This window comes from Scyliorhinus canicula, chromosome 1, assembly GCF_902713615.1.
Source record: "Scyliorhinus canicula chromosome 1, sScyCan1.1, whole genome shotgun sequence".
NCBI classification, from domain to species: Eukaryota; Metazoa; Chordata; class Chondrichthyes; order Carcharhiniformes; family Scyliorhinidae; genus Scyliorhinus; species Scyliorhinus canicula.
The window spans coordinates 286,006,617-286,024,901 of NC_052146.1; the positions used below are offsets into that span (position 1 = coordinate 286,006,617).

At 47.2% G+C, this 18,285-nt stretch overlaps 1 protein-coding gene across 1 annotated transcript in view; it reads left to right on the forward strand.

Moving 5' to 3' along the window:
- Positions 1–18,285, forward strand: part of slc30a6 (solute carrier family 30 member 6) — a 169,408-nt gene that overhangs the window by 45,204 nt on the left and 105,919 nt on the right. Inside the window, 2 exon segments of the mRNA XM_038814568.1 lie at positions 3,099–3,185; positions 7,459–7,543. Of these exon segments, the coding sequence (XP_038670496.1) occupies positions 3,099–3,185; positions 7,459–7,543 (172 nt within the window).

Genomic DNA, 18,285 nt, shown 5'->3' on the forward strand with positions numbered 1-18,285 from the left:
ACCGCCTCACAGGAGCCATTGCACTGGCTGCAGTATTGGGTGGCCTCAGAACATTTTAAATGTAATTTTTTATCATTTGTAGCAGAAAGTTCAATCTGTTCTTAATCTTAACATTAAAGTTTAATCAGTGTTTGGAACCCAGTAAACATAACTGGTATACTGGTTTTGCATCACTCTTAAATAGGTACTGTATTGTAAGAATGCCTTTTAATGCTAATTCTATAAATTTTGTTGTTTTAAAGCAAAATGAATTAAAGTTAGTGTTTACAGGGTTACCCTTTTCTGCTGCTCAAAAGATCCATGCATTCTTTTTTCAAGTTTAACATTTAATTATATTGCCAGAAGCCTTGTATGGTTTGACAAGTTACAACGGTCTTTCTGTACTTGAAGAGTTAACCAGGGAGCAGCTCTCTTCCTCAGTGACAAATGAAGTGTAAAATGTACCCCTTTGCAATAGCAGTCAAAATAATGCATCTCCTGTATGCTGTAAAACCCGGTAATTTGTGTCAGCCTCTGCTAGAGTGAAAGGAGATGTAAACTGACAACAAAAGAGCTACTCTAAGTATGGCAAATTGAAATGTCACTGAAAAATCTCCATTACTGGTATTGAGTGCATGGAATCTTGCTTGCACATGTACGGTAGACTTCATAACTTTCCGACTTTAATGGATACAGTGTTCTGTATTAGCAGGATAATGTTTCAGTTAATGACCATGATTTATCATGCCTCCTAGTAATCTCTCCAGCTGGTGTAGGTTTTCACTGATAAGTGAGCACAATTTGTAATCTGGAGAATTCAGGATACTAGTTTAAAGCGTGCATTCAGTTTTTTATATTTTTAAAATATATGTATATAATAAATTCTCCCATTTCATTTGTGGTCACATTAGACAAAGTCATTCCTACATGTTGACTACGTCCACTCATTTGTTCATTCATGCTGGCCAAGCCAGCATTTGTTTCTCATCCCTAATCATCTTTGAACTGAGGCTTGTTGCTAGGCCTTTTCAGACGGCAGTTAATAGTCAATGACATTGCTGTGGATCTGGAGTCACGTGTAGGCCAGACAAGGTAAGGGCGGCAGATTTCCTTCCCTAAAGGACCCGTGAAGCGGATGAGCTTTTACAACAATCGATGCTAGTTTTATGGTCACCGTTAAACTAGCTTTTAATTCCCTAGATCCATAGTCAGGGCATGTGGATTTCTAGTCCAGTAACATTACCACTACACAACCAGCTCTACCAGCTTTTTCATTATTAATAAATAGGTAGCTGTAATTCAATTTTGTTCATTACTTAAAAGCAGTACATGTTTAATGTATAATGACGGTGAGCTAGAAATAGCAAACATAATTGACATGGTAAATTGCTTTGCTTTGTGTTGAATGTAGTGTATTCCAGTTTTAATTTTTCATAACGCCATGTTGCTATGCACCTTTTCACAGTAACTTCATTGCACTGTTAATGTAAGCCTACTTGTGACAATAATAAAGGTTATTATTATTAATATTGAAGTTTTCCTGGAAAGTTCCTCAGGTAGCTGGAGAGTTCTACCATTTCCTAGTTCAGCTTTTGACTTCCAAAAGCCATGTTTTGCTGTAGTAAACAGTTGTTTCATATGGTAATTTTTACCTAGTGAGTGAATCAGCAACAAAATTACATCAAATGCCTGCAGTAAGAAAGTCTATGTTCATGATATCACATTTTTTGATATTCGCCTGGTCAGCTCAGTACAGATTTTGCCGAGAGTTATAATGGGGTAGAGTTTCTGCTTTCAGGATCAATTGAGTCATTGAGCTCAAGTTGTGCTGGCTCAGTTACATTTCAAGTTTTTCCTGAAATTCATTTACGTAATTACAAACATAAAATTTTCCATGCATCAATCTAATACAGCATATTTCTAGATTTTCCTTTGTGTTCAAAATATTCATTTTATTGATAAGTAATAATCTTGTACAGTGTTACTAATATAACTGGAAATCGGTTTATCACAAAAATTAATAACTGTGATCTTCCACCTGCGAATAACTCCATTTTGAATCACGATAAAAGACTAGTTTGTTACTCAGTAAATTTAATATTTTTTTCAATGCAAAACTTTTAAAACACGCTGCCTATTCCCATGTGCCTAAGATAACATGCTCCATTTTGGAAACCCTCTTTGAAACAGGCACAATTAGAAAAATTCACCATCCTCATTATTTTGATTTTAGGCTGGTTTGGGGCAAAATTATTTTTGAAACAGCATTAAAGATCCTGGAAATTCTATTGGATGTTTTGTGTTTAAAATCCCCTTTTTTGCGCTGATTCTGCTGATTTCACTTGAGTTGTAACAAAAGAATGATACATAATAGAGGTTTATAAGATGATGAGGGGGGTAGATAAAGTGGACGTTCCGAGACTATTTCCTCGGGTGGATGTAGCTGTTACAAGGGGACGTAACTATAAGGTTCAGGGTGGGAGATATAGGAGGGATCTCCGAGGTAGGTTCTTTACTCAGAGAGTGGTTAGGGTGTGGAATGGACTGCCTGCTGTGATAGTGGAGTCGGACACTTTAGGAACTTTCAAGCGGTTATTGGATAGGCACATGGAGCACACCAGAATGACAGGGAGTGGGATAGCTTGATCTTGGTTTCGGACAAGGCTCGGCACAACGTCGAGGGCCGAAGGGCCTGTTCTGTGCTGTACTGTTCTATGTTCTGTGAAAGTTTGTTGCACAAGGGGTTAACTTTTATATGGGATAAAGAGTAGACTCCAATAGCTGGGTTACCAGATAGCAATTAACTATTTCTGATCTATGCTATATCAGTTTGGTATGTTGTGGTCATTAGTACATTTCAAAGAGGTTTACATATATAATATTGGATTGGTTGATCTTCTCTTGTTGTTGAGGAAGGAGTGTTTGAATAATGCAATGGGATTTTTGGTCTGCCTAAAGTAGACGATTCCGAGTTTAACTTAATGTCTGAAAGCTGGTTCCTCTGATATTGCAGCACCCTCTTCCCATCCAAAGTGTCAGCAGAAATTATTTGGTGAAGTCATTAGTGTTTCTCTGCTATGAAGTATGATGATACTTAAAACTGAATTTTTTTTTTAAAGGGAACCATTCATCCTTTCCACAAAGCTCATAGATCTCTAGGTGGAAAGTTTACACAAGAATTCCGGCTGGTGGCAGCTGACAGGCGGGTAAGTAGTGTACAAAACTTGAACTTAGTTACCATAGTCTTGTTGCTTCCTTGTTGGCCTCTGCTAAAATGTTTATTCCTTCTGTATCTGTGGAGGTTGCAGGGCAAGTTTTGATATTTAAAATGTCAATTAAAAAGGGATAATTTTTATTTATTTGTGAGGCCCACATCAGTTAATGGATGTTTTGGAATGAGGTACCGGATTGCCAATCTGACTGAGGCAGCAAGGGCACATTCTGGAAATGTAAGCATTGGCAGCAAATTTGCAGCTGTCACGATGGCAAAACAATCAGCTCTCGCTGCCATTACTGTGTAAAATAATGACAACTTAGATGCAGCAATCCAGAAGTTGCTGCTATTGATGCCTGCTCCTCCAGCATGTACTTTTTCAAAATTGTTTCATGGGATGGAAGCGTCCTTGGGAGGGTCAGCATTTGTTGCTCTTTCTTAATTATCATTAATGGTGGTGGTGAGCTGCCTTCTTGAACTGCTACAATTCATCTGGTGCAGGTACACTTACCGTGCTGTTAGGACATGAGTTCCAGGTTTTTTATCCAGCAACAGTGGAGGGACATAGTTGCACGGCATGGTGCCTTTGGGGAGAGCCTGCAGGTGGTGGTGTTCCCATGTATCTTGCCCTTGACCTCCCAAGTGATCGAGATTGCAACTTTGGAAGGTGCTGTCGCAGGTGCCATGGTGAGATGCTGCTTTGTATCTTGTATATGGCACACACTGCTGCCATTGAGTGTCAGTGGTGGAGGGAGTGAATATTTAAGGTGGTGGATGGGGTGCTGATCAAGCAGGCTGCTTTCTCTGGATGGTGTCGAACTTGAATATTGTTGGAGCTGCACTCATTCAGGCAAGTGGAGTGTAATCCGTCACACTCCTGGCTTTTTTTTTAGTGATGCTGGATAAGCTTTGAGGAGTCAGAAGTTGAATTAACTGCTGTTGTAGCCACAGTATTTATATGGCTGGCCCAAATCAATTTTTGGTTAACTGTAGCTCCCAGGGTGGGGGATTCAGTGATGGTAATGCCATTGAATGGAAGGTGGCTAGGTTCTCTCTTGTTGGAGATGGTCATTGCTTGGTACTTCTGTGGCATGAAGCTACTGGCCACTTATCAGCCCAAGCCAGGACCTTGTCCAGGTCTTGCTGCATACGGTCACAGACTGCTTCAATATCTGAGGAGTTGAGAATGGAACTGTACACTTCAATCATCAGTGAACATTCACACTTCTGACTTTAAGATAGAGGGATTAAGATTGATGAAGCAGTTGAAGATGGTTGGGCCTTGGACGCTGACCTACAATAATAAACTGGGGCTGAGATGATTGACCTCCAACAACCACCACCATCTTCCTCTTTGCAAGGTATGCCCCCAACCAGCAGAGGGTTTTTCCTCTGATTCCCATTGATTTCAATTTTGCCAGGGCTCCTTAATGTCACACTCGGCCAAATGCTGCCTTAACGTCAAGGTCAGTCACTTTCACCTTCTGTGTTGAATTGACTGTTGCAGTCTTTGCGTATACAATCAACATACTATTGCTAGTATGAAGTTAGATTCGACTTTTTACTCGATTCTTGCTGCAAAAACCAACAACAAAGTTGAGCCCTGTTTGATCATGAGTAACTGAATTAACAATTCTACAGTTTCATAATTACTGCTGAACAACTTCTTCAGCCCTGAATAACTAATTTTATAAGTGTGGAGTCTCGTTCCCCGAGAAGAATATTTAAAAATTCAATGATTTTTAAAATCATTTTTATTTCTTTTGAAGTTCTGTTTGACATTTCAGCTTCACTCTTATCCCATATATATGTCACAATCTTTATTTCACCTTCTGTACAATGATTAAAATGATTCATTTTAAAATTAATTTGAGAATACGTTTGATTAAGCTGGGATGGGATTCTCCGACCCCCCGCCGGGTTGGAGAATCGCCGGGGGCCGTCGTGAATCCCGCCCCCGAAGTCTCCGGCACCAGAGATTCGGAGGGGGCGGGAATTGCGCCACGCCTATCGGCGCGTCCCCCCCCCCTCAGCGATTCACCGGCCCGCGATGGGCCGAAGTCCTGCTGCTGTCATGCTGGTTCTGCCGGCGTGAATCAAACCACCTACCTTACCGGCGGGACCAGGCAGCGCGGGCGGGCTCCGGGGTCCTGGGGGGGGGCGCGGGGCGATGTGGCCCCGGGGGGTGCCCCCTCAGTGGCCTGGCCCGCGATCGGGGCCTACAGAGCGGCGGGCGGACCTGTGCCGTGGGGGTACTCTTTTCCTTCCGTGTTCGCCATAGTCTTCACGATGGCGGACGCTGAAGTGAACCCCTCCCCTGCGCATGCACAGGGATGACGTCAGCAGCCGCTGACGCTCTGGCGCATGCGCATACTTCCGCCAGCTGGCAAAGTCCCTTTGGCCCTGGCTGGCGTGGCGCGAAAGGCCATTCCAGCCAGCCAGCGGGGCGCCAACCACTCCGGCGCAGGCCTAGCCCCTCAAGATTCGGGCTTGGCCCCTAAAGGTGCGGAAACTTCCGCACCTTTGGGGCAGCCCGACGCCGGAGTGGTTCACGCCACTCCATCCCGCCAGGACCCTCCGTCCCGCTGGGTAGGGGAGAATCCCGCCCCAGATTTCACTTAACAAAATTCCTTAGTTTTTTCCTACTTTGCTCGCAAGCTATCTCAGCAAAAGCCACAATGGAAATGTATCAATTACATACAAGATTAAAAAGCCGTTTTAAAAAGAACCCCCAGGCTGCACACATACATTGTGACTCAGAGGGTAGGCATCAGACCTTGTAGAAATCATTGGAAATTTACAATGTAGAAGGAGGTTACTTGGCCTGTTGTGCCTGTACTGGACCTGCACTTGGGTCTTGAATAATGCCAGCAGCGATGAGCAATGCTGAACCCAGTTTTCTCTTCTCTGTGCCAATTCCCAACACATTTAGGTACAGTCAGTAAAGCGGTGGTTGGTATGCCAGAATATGGTGGCAAATTCTCGTTACTGGCTGCTGTGCCAATCCACTGGCATGTTCCCACCTGCAGCCTATTTTTGAGGTGGACAGGGCAACTTCTGGCGATTGACCACTACCAGCCCACCATTTAGGCTAATTAAGGGCACTCTATACATGCTGTCTGGATGGTCCACTGATGTGACTAAAGCTCCTAGATGAAATGGTACTGGCCTCACCTACAGGTGCCCTCTTAAATCTCAGATCTCCTGCAAGGTCCCCCACATCCATCTCCAGGTTCACCACCTTGGAAACCAGCCTCGCATCGGGATCAGGACCCTGGAACTAAAATTCAACGCCAAGTGTTTCCATTTGTGATATGTCTGGAAAAAAGTTACACTCTTGACTGATGGTTAAATTCTATCCCCTTTGCTACTATCACCTGTATGCATTTGTTTGATATTTTCAATGCCTGCAGTAGGTGAAATAAGGTTCCCCATTTGATCCAAACTCAAACTGAGAGACCTCTTAAATTTCATCATGCACAATGTATTTTTGCAGTTTATTTTTCATTTGTTTAAAGGCGAGTAGAACCATGCTCCTAATGAACACTTGGGAAAGGCATCAAAATGGCCTTGGATAATTCATCTGCCTCATTTTCTGTTCTTTCCCCATGGACAGATTCCTAGGCTTCGCCTGGTGCTCCTGTCTCATTGGCTTGAACAAATGAAGTTAGTGGTTGGGGAACTGCAGGCATGAATTCGCATCCTACTGTTTCTCAGGGCTGCAGGTCAGCACACAAATTCACTCGATCCCTGCTTTTGTTAACTTTTTGTGTCTGCTTCCCTGGTTTTCAAATTGCACCAATTCATCTAAGTGGGCAATGTATTTTAAATCATGACCATAAGGTGATTTGGGTTACTGCCAGTTACGTTCAGCAGTTGACTAACTGCATTGAGAATTCAAGTCGAGCAACCTATTTTCTTCTCCCTTTAACTCCTTCTTTCAACTTTCTTAGCTAACTTGAGTTTCTGGCATGCACTGATGCTGTTTCATGCTAAACTCCAATGCTTAGAGCCAATATGCACATCAGGTGTCCAGCTAATAAAGTTGAACAATTCAGAAATTGCTTTATTGCAAATCCGGCTCTGTTCATATCCAGTGTATATGCAGTATGCACAGTTAAGGCTGGTTGTCTGAGCAGAATGTTGAAAATTCAACCATTTCAGACCACACTTTCATGGAGCTGAACAGCAAAGTTACTTTTGTCAATTAAAATGACAAGGCACAATGTTTCCGTGCTGTTGATGCATTTTTTTCTACTCCACAGTCTTGGAAGATATTACTCTTTGGATTTTTAAACTTGATTTGCACTGGCTTTCTGCTGATGTGGTGCAGCTCGACAAATAGTATGGGTAAGTAGAACTTTCTGTATTCACTGACTTTTGCATTTGATTTGGAACACAGTCACTGAGATTTGTGTGTATATCTCGTTCATCAATTGGTTAACCTTCACATGTGAGCTTATTTTTTCAACCAAAGTTGAGGTTTGCTGCCTATATCAGCCTAGCTTGATAAATCTACCCATATGACCATGCACTGTTCCACAAATGTCGTTGGATAGTTTCCTAGTTCAGAGATTCTCAACCAGTTGTAGTACCTATTGCTATATTTGACGGAACACAGTGACTCAAAATAGACTGACGATTGAATACAGGCTCATTCATATGGTGCAATGCTACTGTTAAGTTTTGGGGTCTATTCTACCCTTCTGCCTCTAGACCTTTTTTAAGACCTAATCTGAATTATTTTAGCTTTGGAGAGCATCTTTACCAACTTCAATAAAGTAAGGTTTTTATAACTTGGAGCAGTTTGGGAAGCACTGAATTAGAGGGTGGTTAAGTAGAAGAGATTCTCCATAACATAGACTGAGGACCTGAGAAATGCAAATGTGAGAGAACGGCACTATACTGGTTGGAAGATGTAGGGTGCAAATTAACGAAAAAGAGTCCCAATTTAGCAATGTTTCTCGGCACCTGCAGCTTCATTTTTAAATGCCACCCCGATCTCTCACCCCCCCCCCCCCCCCCAAAAACCACACCGCGGCTTCAAGACCCCCGCGCCCCAACTTACCAAGTAGAGGGTACTGGAGCCCCACCTCATAAGGTCTGATCCCTGGCATGGGTAAACTGATACCCGGGGACTGCCAGCCTGACCCCCCCCCCCCCCCCCCCCCCCCCCCCCCCCCCGGACTTGGCAGTTCAATCCTGTGCCTTGGGATACTCCAGCACAGACATAGTGGGCAGCACGGTAGCATAGTGGTTAGCATAAATGCTTCACAGCTCCAGGGTCCCAGGTTCGATTCCCGGCTGGGTCACTGTCTGTGTGGAGTCTGCACGTCCTCCCCGTGTGTGCGTGGGTTTCCTCCAGGTGCTCCGGTTTCCTCCCACAGTCCAAAGATGTGCGGGTTAGGTGGATTGGCCATGCTAAATTGCCCGTAGTGTCCTAAAAAGTAAGGTTAAGGGGGGTGTTGTTGGGTTACGGGTATAGGGTGGATACGTGGGTTTGAGTAGGGTGATCGTTACTCGGCACAACATCGAGGGCCGAAGGGCCTGTTCTGTGCTGTACTGTTCTATGTTCTATATAAGATCAACTAGTTTGAACATGGTAAGTTGTGCATATAATCACAATGTGCCCGAGTTTCCCCATTCATCAAATCTGCCAGCAAAATGAATCTCAGCAGATAAAATGGGCCACACCCAAGCTCTTGTATGCAAGTATCCTCCAATTGGGCTTGTTCGGAAGTCTCTTCTGGACAAGGGGCTGGTTTAGCTCAGTGGGCTAGACAGCTGATTTGTGACGCAGAACAAGGCCAACAGCGTGAGTTCAATTCCCGTGTCCGCTGAGAATTCTGAATTCTCCCTCCGTGTACCCGAACAAGCGCCGGAGTGTGGCGACTAGGGGCTTTTCACCGCAATTTCATTGCAATGTTAATGTATGCCTACTTGTGACAACAAAGATTTATTGATTTATTTATTTATTTATTTGATATTGTTTTCAGGTATAGCAGGAATCCGTCATTTTTCTGATCTTTTAATTGCAATTTGTTTGAGTGTTTGTGAAAAATCCTTTTCCTTTTTGAGACCTGTTCTGTATCATCTATTCATTTGAATGCATTTTGAAGGCAAAGTACAGGTTACTTGTGATCTGAAAAGCTATTCAAATTGCAGATTCTTAAAGATACTGTGCCTGATGTGCATGGATGATAACTAAATGGCTGAAAGATTTAATTTAATGGCACAAGGAAGAACTTTACTGTTCTAGGCTTGGCATTTCCTTGAGCCCCAATTCTTTGCCCTGATTTTTGCTCCTTTTATGCACAGTTTAGGTTTGGGTGTATTCTAAGGGGTTTGGGAGGTAACTTGGTGTCACGAAAAGGGACCAACTTCCAGCACATTTTTGGGTGTAATTTGCAGTTGCTGTCAAGGAAGAAGCTCCAGGCACTTGTGGATTATGACTTTTGTCAGCAAAACCAAGAGAAACACAGCACAAGGAAGGTTTCCACAAGCTTGTGAGAAGGGTGGGAAAGAAAATGCACTTGTTTTCCTCCGAGCCACTGGAAGAATATTAGCCACCAAAAGTTTTAATGCAGATCCGTTTGTTTATGTGGTAAGTTTAAAGGAGACTGTTTTATTGTGTAGTCAGTTACTGAGTAAACATGTTATTTATTCAGCAGGTTTTGACTTTATTGAATTGATTTTAGACAGGATATTACACAGAGCAGAGAATGTACATTGCACTATATACAAAAAAAATTTAGCTTTTTGAGTTAATTTTCAACAGATGCTGCCTACTGAGTAATTTTTAAAAATGGGTGTTGCAATATTGTGGTTTTCTAGAGTTCCTATCAGCATTGAAATGTAGTTCTGCATTTCTACTTCAGAATGCTAGTATTGCACAAGACATTGAGAACTGTGCATGAAAGGGCCTCTTTTAATTCAAAAATGTTGACCCTTGGGTTTTGCAGCCTCACATTTTGCATTCAAAGGGTTAGGATTGTGGAGAAGGTGAAAGGAATTGAACAAGAGAAAAATGTTCCTGATAGAGGAAACTTGTAAGATGTTTTTAGCCTGCATCTAATAATCAAGCACAAACTGTTTTTCTGCTCATTTTTCCTAAATTGTTTCCTTAAAAAAAATTACTTAATGTTTTCTTGTCATCTTCTTTTAAAGTTCAGAATTATCTACATTTGGGGGGAATGAAAGGAAAAACTGAGCATCTATAGATTAGTTTGTTTTTCAGAGGCGTTATGAAGGAGCCTTCCATTGCTAATATATGGTCTTGACTCCGGTTTTCTACCACAAATCCCGAAAGACGTGCTTGTGAGGTGAATTGAACATTCTGAATTCTCCCTCAGTGTACCCGAACAGGTGCCGGAATGTGGTGGCTGGGAGCTTTTCACAGTAACCTCATTGCAGTGTTAATGTCAGCCTACTTGTGACACTAATAAAGATTATTATTATTATAAGATGGGGTAGTGTAATAGTTATGTTACTAATTGAGAGACCTGGATAAATTATGAGTTCAAATCTCACCGTAGCAGTTTGAGTATTTAATTTTGGTTTCATGAAAACAAGAAGTAAATTTAAAAAAACCTAGGGGCAGTAACAGTAACAATGAAATTATAATAAAAAGCTAACTAGCTCACCTTTAGATCCAGGGGAAAGGAAACCTGCTGTCCTTACTCAGTCTAACCTTTTACATAACTCCAATTCCACCTACTCAAGGGCAACTAGAGAGAGGAAATAAATGCCAGTGCGAAGAATTGATTTTTGGAAACATTTTTTTGGGAACATTTTGAAGCATTTTTAATATACCTTTTGGAGCAGTGAACATTTAGGTGAATATTCATCACAGACAAGAACGATAAACAGCAGAGTCTAGAACTGACCAGGAACGGTAGGGTTATATTAGCCCATACCTTCCAGATTCCCCAGATTTGCATTTGGGGGGAATACACCTATGATGTGCTGGGTTTACCCAGCAATTGCCCGGAAGACCTAATTTCCTCTGGACAATTGCACAGAGATGGGAACCATCCGACAAAAGCGATTTAATCCGCTAACTTGGAATGGTTCTGCCAGTTTTACCCCGATAGTTATTCTGAAAGAGTTAGAAGGGAAAAACAAAACTTTGAACTCCTGAATGGCTATTTAAGCACCCGGGACCAAGCCCTCCCCCCGTGGACTGGCGCCCTCCCTCTCCCCGTGGACTGGGGCCCTCCCTCTCCCCGTGGACTGGCGCCCTTCCTCCCCCCGTGGACTGGCGCCCTCCCTCCCCCCGTGGACTGGCGCCCTCCCTCCCCCCCGTGGACTGACGCCCTCCCTCCCCCTGTGGACTGGCGCCCTCCCTCCCCCCTGTGGACTGCGCCCGCCTCCCCCCCCCTGTGGATTGACGCTCTCCCTCTCCCTGTGGACTCTCGCCCTCCCTCCCCCCGTGGACTGACACTCTCCCTCTCCCCGTGGACTGCCCCCCCCTCCCCCCGTGGACTGACGCTCTCCCTCCCACCGTGGACTGGCGCCCTTCCTCCCCCCATGGACTGGCGCCCTTCCTCCCCCGTGCACTACCACTCTCCCTCCCCTTGTGGACTGGCGCCCTCCCTCTCCCCGTGCACTAGCGCCCTCCCTCTCCCCGTGGACTGGGGCCCTCCCTCTCTCCGTGGACTGGGGCCCTCCCTCCCCCCGTGGACTGGCGCCCTCCCTCCCCCCGTGGACTGGCGCCCTCCCTCCCCCCGTGGACTGGCGCCCTCCCTCCCCCCGTGGACTGGCGCCCTCCCTCCCCCCTGTGGACTCTTCCCCCCCCCCCCCCCCCCCCCCCGGACTGGCGCCCACCCTCCCCCTGTGGATTGACGCTCTCCCTCTCCCCGTGGACTCTCGCCCTCCCTCTCCCCGTGGACTGGCACCCTCCCTCCCCCCCCCCCCCCCCCGTGGACTGACGCTCTCCCTCTCCCCGTGGACTGACGCTCTCCCTCTCCCCGTGGACTGACGCTCTCCCTCCCACCGTGGACTGGCGCCCTTCCTCCCCCCATGGACTGGCGCCCTTCCTCCCCCGTGCAATACCACCCTCCCTCCCCTTGTGGTCTACGGCCCTCCCTCCCCTCGTGGACTCTCGCCCTCCCTCCCCTCGTGGACTCTCGCCCTCCCTCCCCTTGTGGACTCTCGCCCTCCCTCCCCTCGTGGACTCTCGCCCTCCCTCCCCTCGTGGACTCTCGCCCTCCTTCCGCTCGAGGACTCTCGCCCTCCCTCCCCTCGTGGACTCGTGCCCTCCCTCCCCTCGTGGACTCTTGTCCTCCCTCCCCTCGTGGACCCTCGCCCTCCCTCCCCTCGTGGACCCTTGCCCTCCCTCCCCTCGTGGACCCTTGCCCTCCCTCCCCTCGTGGACCCTCGCACTCCCTCCCCTCGTGGACTCTCGCCCTCCCTAACCCTCGTGGACTCTCGCCCTCCCTCCCCTCGTGGACTCTCGCCCTCCCTCCCCTCGTGGGCTCTCGTCCTCCCTCCCCTCGTGGGCTCTCGCCCTCCCTCCCCTCGTGGGCTCTCGCCCTCCCTCCCCTCGTGGGCTCTCGCCCTCCCTCCCCTCGTGGGCTCTCGCCCTCCCTCCCCTCGTGGGCTCTCGCCCTCCCTCCCCTCGTGGGCTCTCGCCCTCCCTCCCCTCGTGGGCTCGCGCCCTCCCCTCCCCTCGTGGGCTCTCGCCCTCCCTCCCCTCGTGGGCTCGCGCCCTCCCTCCCCACGCCCCTCGTGGGCTCGCGCCCTCCCTCCCCTCGCCCCTCGTGGGCTCGCGCCCTCCCTCCCCTCGCCCCTCGTGGACTCGCGCCCTCCCTCCCCTCGCCCCTCGTGGACTCGCGCCCTCTCGCCCCTCGTGGACTCGCGCCCTCCCTCCCCTCGCCCCTCGTGGACTCGCGCCCTCCCTCCCCTCGCCCCTCGTGGACTCGCGCCCTCCCTCCCCTCGCCCCTCGTGGACTCGCGCCCTCCCTCCCCTCGCCCCTCGTGGACTCGCGCCCTCCCTCCCCTCGCCCCTCGTGGACTCGCGCCCTCCCTCCCCTCGCCCCTCGTGGACTCGCGCCCTCCCTCCCCTCGCCCCTCGTGGACTCGCGCCCTCCCTCCCCTCGCCCCTCGTGGACTCGCGCCCTCCCTCCCCTCGCCCCTCGTGGACTCGCGCCCTCACTCCCCTCGCCCCTCGTGGACTCGCGCCCTCCCTCCCCTCGCCCCTCGTGGACTCGCGCCCTCCCTCCCCTCGCCCCTCGTGGACTCGCGCCCTCCCTCCCCTCGCCCCTCGTGGACTCGCGCCCTCCCTCCCCTCGCCCCTCGTGGACTCGCGCCCTCCCTCCCCTCGCCCCTCGTGGACTCGCGCCCTCCCTCCCCTCGCCCCTCGTGGACTCGCGCCCTCCCTCCCCTCGCCCCTCGTGGACACGCGCCCTCCCTCCCCTCGCCCCTCGTGGACTCGCGCCCTCACTCCCCTCGCCCCTCGTGGACTCGCGCCCTCACTCCCCTCGCCCCTCGTGGACTCGCGCCCTCACTCCCCTCGCCCCTCGTGGACTCGCGCCCTCACTCCCCTCGCCCCTCGTGGACCTCGCGCCCTCCCTCCCCCCGCCCCTCGTGGACTCGCGCCCTCACTCCCCTCGCCCCTCGTGGACTCGCGCCCTCACTCCCCTCGCCCCTCGTGGACTCGCGCCCTCACTCCCCTCGCCCCTCGTGGACTCGCGCCCTCACTCCCCTCGCCCCTCGTGGACTCGCGCCCTCACTCCCCTCGCCCCTCGTGGACTAGCGCCCCGCCCTCCCATTTGGATTGACACCCATCCCCTCCCTCTCTCCAGGTCTGGCCTCCCTCCCTCTCTCCAGGACCGGCAATCCTCCCTTCTTCACCCCCACCCGAATAGGACCGACAACCCACCCCCTAACTCGTAGATCACCACCGCCCCTCCCTATCAAACCACCAGGTCCAAACCCCACCCTGTAAGTCGTCCCTTTAAACCTCCCCTTTAAGGAGTGACTTCACCTGACTACGTCCCAGTTACTCCACTGTGATCCTGCCAGGGTGAGCTTCACTGCACCCGCCTCACCCAGCCTGAGTGAGGACGATTGGGCGAGACAGTGGCTTAGGAATCCTAGCGCAGGTAAGTCTGCCGTGAGTGGCAATCTGCCAAAGGCTGCTGTGTGGAAGTAACAGGCCATTATATTGAGATTCCTAGTAATCAATTGTAGAACCCCAAGTCTTTAACTGATGTTCGAATTGATGTTAAATAGCAACATAGCCCTTGCACCACTATAATCTTTTTATCTGCTACTGCTTAAATGTTTTTATATAAATCAAAACTTTATACAAGAAAACATAACTTTGGTGGTAGTAAACTGATACGATTTCTGTTGTTCACAAACACTTGCCTCTCCTTATATCAAATGAACTGCAGATTTGAACTTCCTTTCAAGCTATCTCTTATCTTATATTTACTTTGCACTTTGAAGTCTTTGGAAATATTGTATCCTAGCAAGAGCCAGCTGGGGTGAAGGAGATCTATTCTTCGGCAGCCAGCCAGGATCTACTATTGCAGATCAAATTTTCCATACATTATGCTTTTGGTCATAGATGAGCAATTTTCAAGCTATAGTGAACATAACATAAGAAAGTGAAGCAGGAGTAGACTATATGATTCCCTGGGCATGCTCCACCGTTCAGTATGATTGTGGCTAAACTTCGACCTCAACTCTGCTTCCCTTCCTGCTCCCTATTTTCCTTGATTCTCTGAGAGATGAAAATCAGTCTATTTCAGCCTGCAGTATATTCAACATCCACAAATGGACAATTCCAAAGATTCATAAACTTCTGAGTGAAGAGATTTCTCCTCCTTGTCCCAAATGATTGACCCCTTGTCCTGAGACTGCTCTTGAGTTCTAGGTTCCCCAGTTAGGTGAAAAAATGCCTCAGTATGTAGTCTGTCAAGCCCCAAATCTAAGCTGCTCTCATGCTCTCCCTAACAGCTTGTGACTCTCTTGACACCATATGTTACTTTAACAATTTCCTGACCGTAAGCACCACCTCTTCACTATGAACATCAAACCTCTCTGCACCTAAATCTCCACCAGGATGGTCTGAGAGCTCTCCAATTCATCCTTGCATAGAGGACCAACTAGTTTCCATCCATCATCACCCACTTCCACCTCCCGTACCAGCCTCCCCGGAAATGGCGCCGGAATGTGGCGACTAGGGGCTTTTCACAGTAACTTCATTGAAGCCTACTCGTGACAATAAGCGATTTTCATTTCATTTTCATTTCACATGGCCCTCAACCGTGTCCAATGTATTTCCCACACTTCTGCTCTCAACCTCTTCCTCTTTCCAGAACCATGATAGGCTTCCCTTTGTCCTCACTTTCCACCCCACTAACCTCCATATTCAAAGGATTTTATGCCATTTCTGCCACCTCCAGCATGATGCCACTACTAAACATGTCTAACCCTCCCTTCTCCTGTTAGCATTCTGAATGAACCTTTCCCTCTGCTTCTTGATTAACCCCAACATCTTGCTCTCTTCCTATAACGTCTCCCTGTGCGTAATACCTGCCCATTTACGTTCTCTCTCGCTCTCTCTCCCTCTCTCTCTCTCCCTCTCTCTCCTCATTTTCCAATGCCTCAAACACAACTTCCAGGTGAAACAGTAATCTACTTCTTTCAACTTAGTGTACTGTTTTTGCTGCTCGTGATGAAGTCTCCACTACAGTAGGAGACCAAATACAGATTGGGCAACCACTTTACAGAACACCTTGCTCAGTCTGCATATATCTGAACTTCCGGTTGCTTGCCATTTTAATTCACCACGTTTCTCCCACGTTCCCATTTCTGCCCTCTGCTTCCCTGTTCCATTGAAGCTGAGCACAAGTTGAGGAACAAGTTCCTTAGACAGTACCTTCCAAACCCACAACCACTACCATATGGAAGGACAAGAGCAGCGGATACCTGGGAACCCCACCACCTGGAGGTCCCCCTCCAAGTCACTCACCACCCTGACTTGGAAATATAGCGCCGTTCCTCCACTGTTGCTAGGGAAACATCCTGGAACTCCCTCCCTAACAGCACAGTGGGTGTACCTGCACCTCATGGGCTGCAGCGGTTCAAAAAGGCAACTCATCTCAAGAAATTGAAAGGCAACTAGGGGTAGGCAATAAACGCTGACCTAACCACAACATTCACAACACGTAAATGAATGTCCAAGAAATCTGAAGGACAGCTACTTAAGGAAACTAGATAAATGAAATGGAGTTTCCAGAGAGCCTGAAGTTAAAGGAAAGAAAGAGGAACCGGGAGCAGAACGGGGTACTGTTCATTTCAAGTCATAACTGTAACTCGAAAAATCATAAAGGTATCTGAGGTGATTCTAAAGTTTGGCTTCTCTTACAACAGTATGAGATAAATTAATTTAACTAATTGTGAGTAATCGGTGGCTGGATATTGGAATGGGTGTGTGTAAAAGCAGTCAAGACAAAGAAATCCTAAAAGGGGTTGGTGTAAAACCTGGAGTGGATTCACTGATAGAAGTGGAGCAGAAGCTCCGTTCAAAAGAGTCCTTTCTAAAATGTAAAGTGGATTTCGCAATGCAGCCTGCTAGTGGAAAGCTTTAATACAAAAGAAAATTTTAAAGCGTGTTTTGGGAGTGGAGTTTGGAAACTCATCTGACAATCCTCTGGGAGATTCTGAGGAACAAATCCACAGACACAAACTTGGTTTCAGAGCGGAGTGCGTATTTGCCCACAGCCGATCGGTGTGCCTTAAAAAACGGACTTGTGTCAATGATACCATTGTAGCTTAAAATGCACTGTCATCCATGTTAATCTTAAAATCTGTGTGGAATTGTTAACCTAAGGGGGATGGGGATAGAGAGCAAAGGAGTATTGTATTATAATCCATCATTTCATATTTAATAAATGTTTGTTGTCTTGCTAAACCTAATTAGCAGTCCTGTGACTGTTCCTCCACGTTTGATTAAAATAAAAGCAAGTTATGGTCTTTTGAGCCAGGGATCTTCTTGTCCAGTTAAAACTTCAACTGGGATTGTAAAACACATGCAGCCTGAATTGGAATAATAATAATCTTTATTAGTGTCACAAGTAGGCTTACGTTAACACTGCAATGAAGTTACTATGAAAATCCTCTAGTCGTCACACTCCAGCGCCTGTTTGGGTTGGTACACTGCGGGAGAATTCAGAATGTCCAATTCACCTAACAAGCATATCTTTCGGGACCCGGAGGAAACCCACGAAGACACGAGGAATCGAATCCGGGACCCTGGCGCTGTGAAGCAACAGTGCTAACCATTGTACCACGGTGCTACCCATGAAACTGCCCCCACACAATATAGATCTTTCCTCGAACAAAAGAGAAAATGCTGGAAAATCTCAGCAAGTCTGGCAGCATCTGTAGAGAGAAAACAGCCAACGTTTCGAGTCCGATGGCTCTTTGTCAAAGTCATCGGACTCGAAACGTTAGCTCTTTTCTATCCCTGCAGATGCTGCCAGACTTGCTGAGATTTTCCAGCATTTTCTCTTTTGTTTCAGATTCCAGCATCTGCAGTAATTTGCTTTTATATAGATCTTTCCTCCACCTGCTGAGTTTTGATTTTTACAATGCATAAGAAAATGAGGCAAGGAGTTTTCTCACTGGGTAGAAGAAACACCCAGAGAATATAGGTCACCCAAGGGATCATGTTCCTGCTCTTTGCCACACAATGCATTTCCTATACTTTAATGCCATGCTTTGCACTCACTCATGCTCTCCCTGCAATCACACCTATTTTAAAATCATTCATTACACCATTTCTTAATCTGATTTATTAATACTTGTCCCGCACTGTATTCATTGTCTCCTTCAGCCTTCCTTCCATCTCTCAATTGATCCATCGCCCAGGCTTCTCAAATTCCTTTCTTGGAACCTTCTTTCTAGTCAGAGAATGATGAGTGACTTGTGGAAATAATAAGTGGAGTATAGGATTTGGGGAGGAAAGAGTTAAAGAAGATATTAATGCACAAGTACGAAAAGATTACACATGAGATTATTTTGTTGAAATATATATTTTATGAATTGGATAATTTTTTAAAAACCATATGTGCATT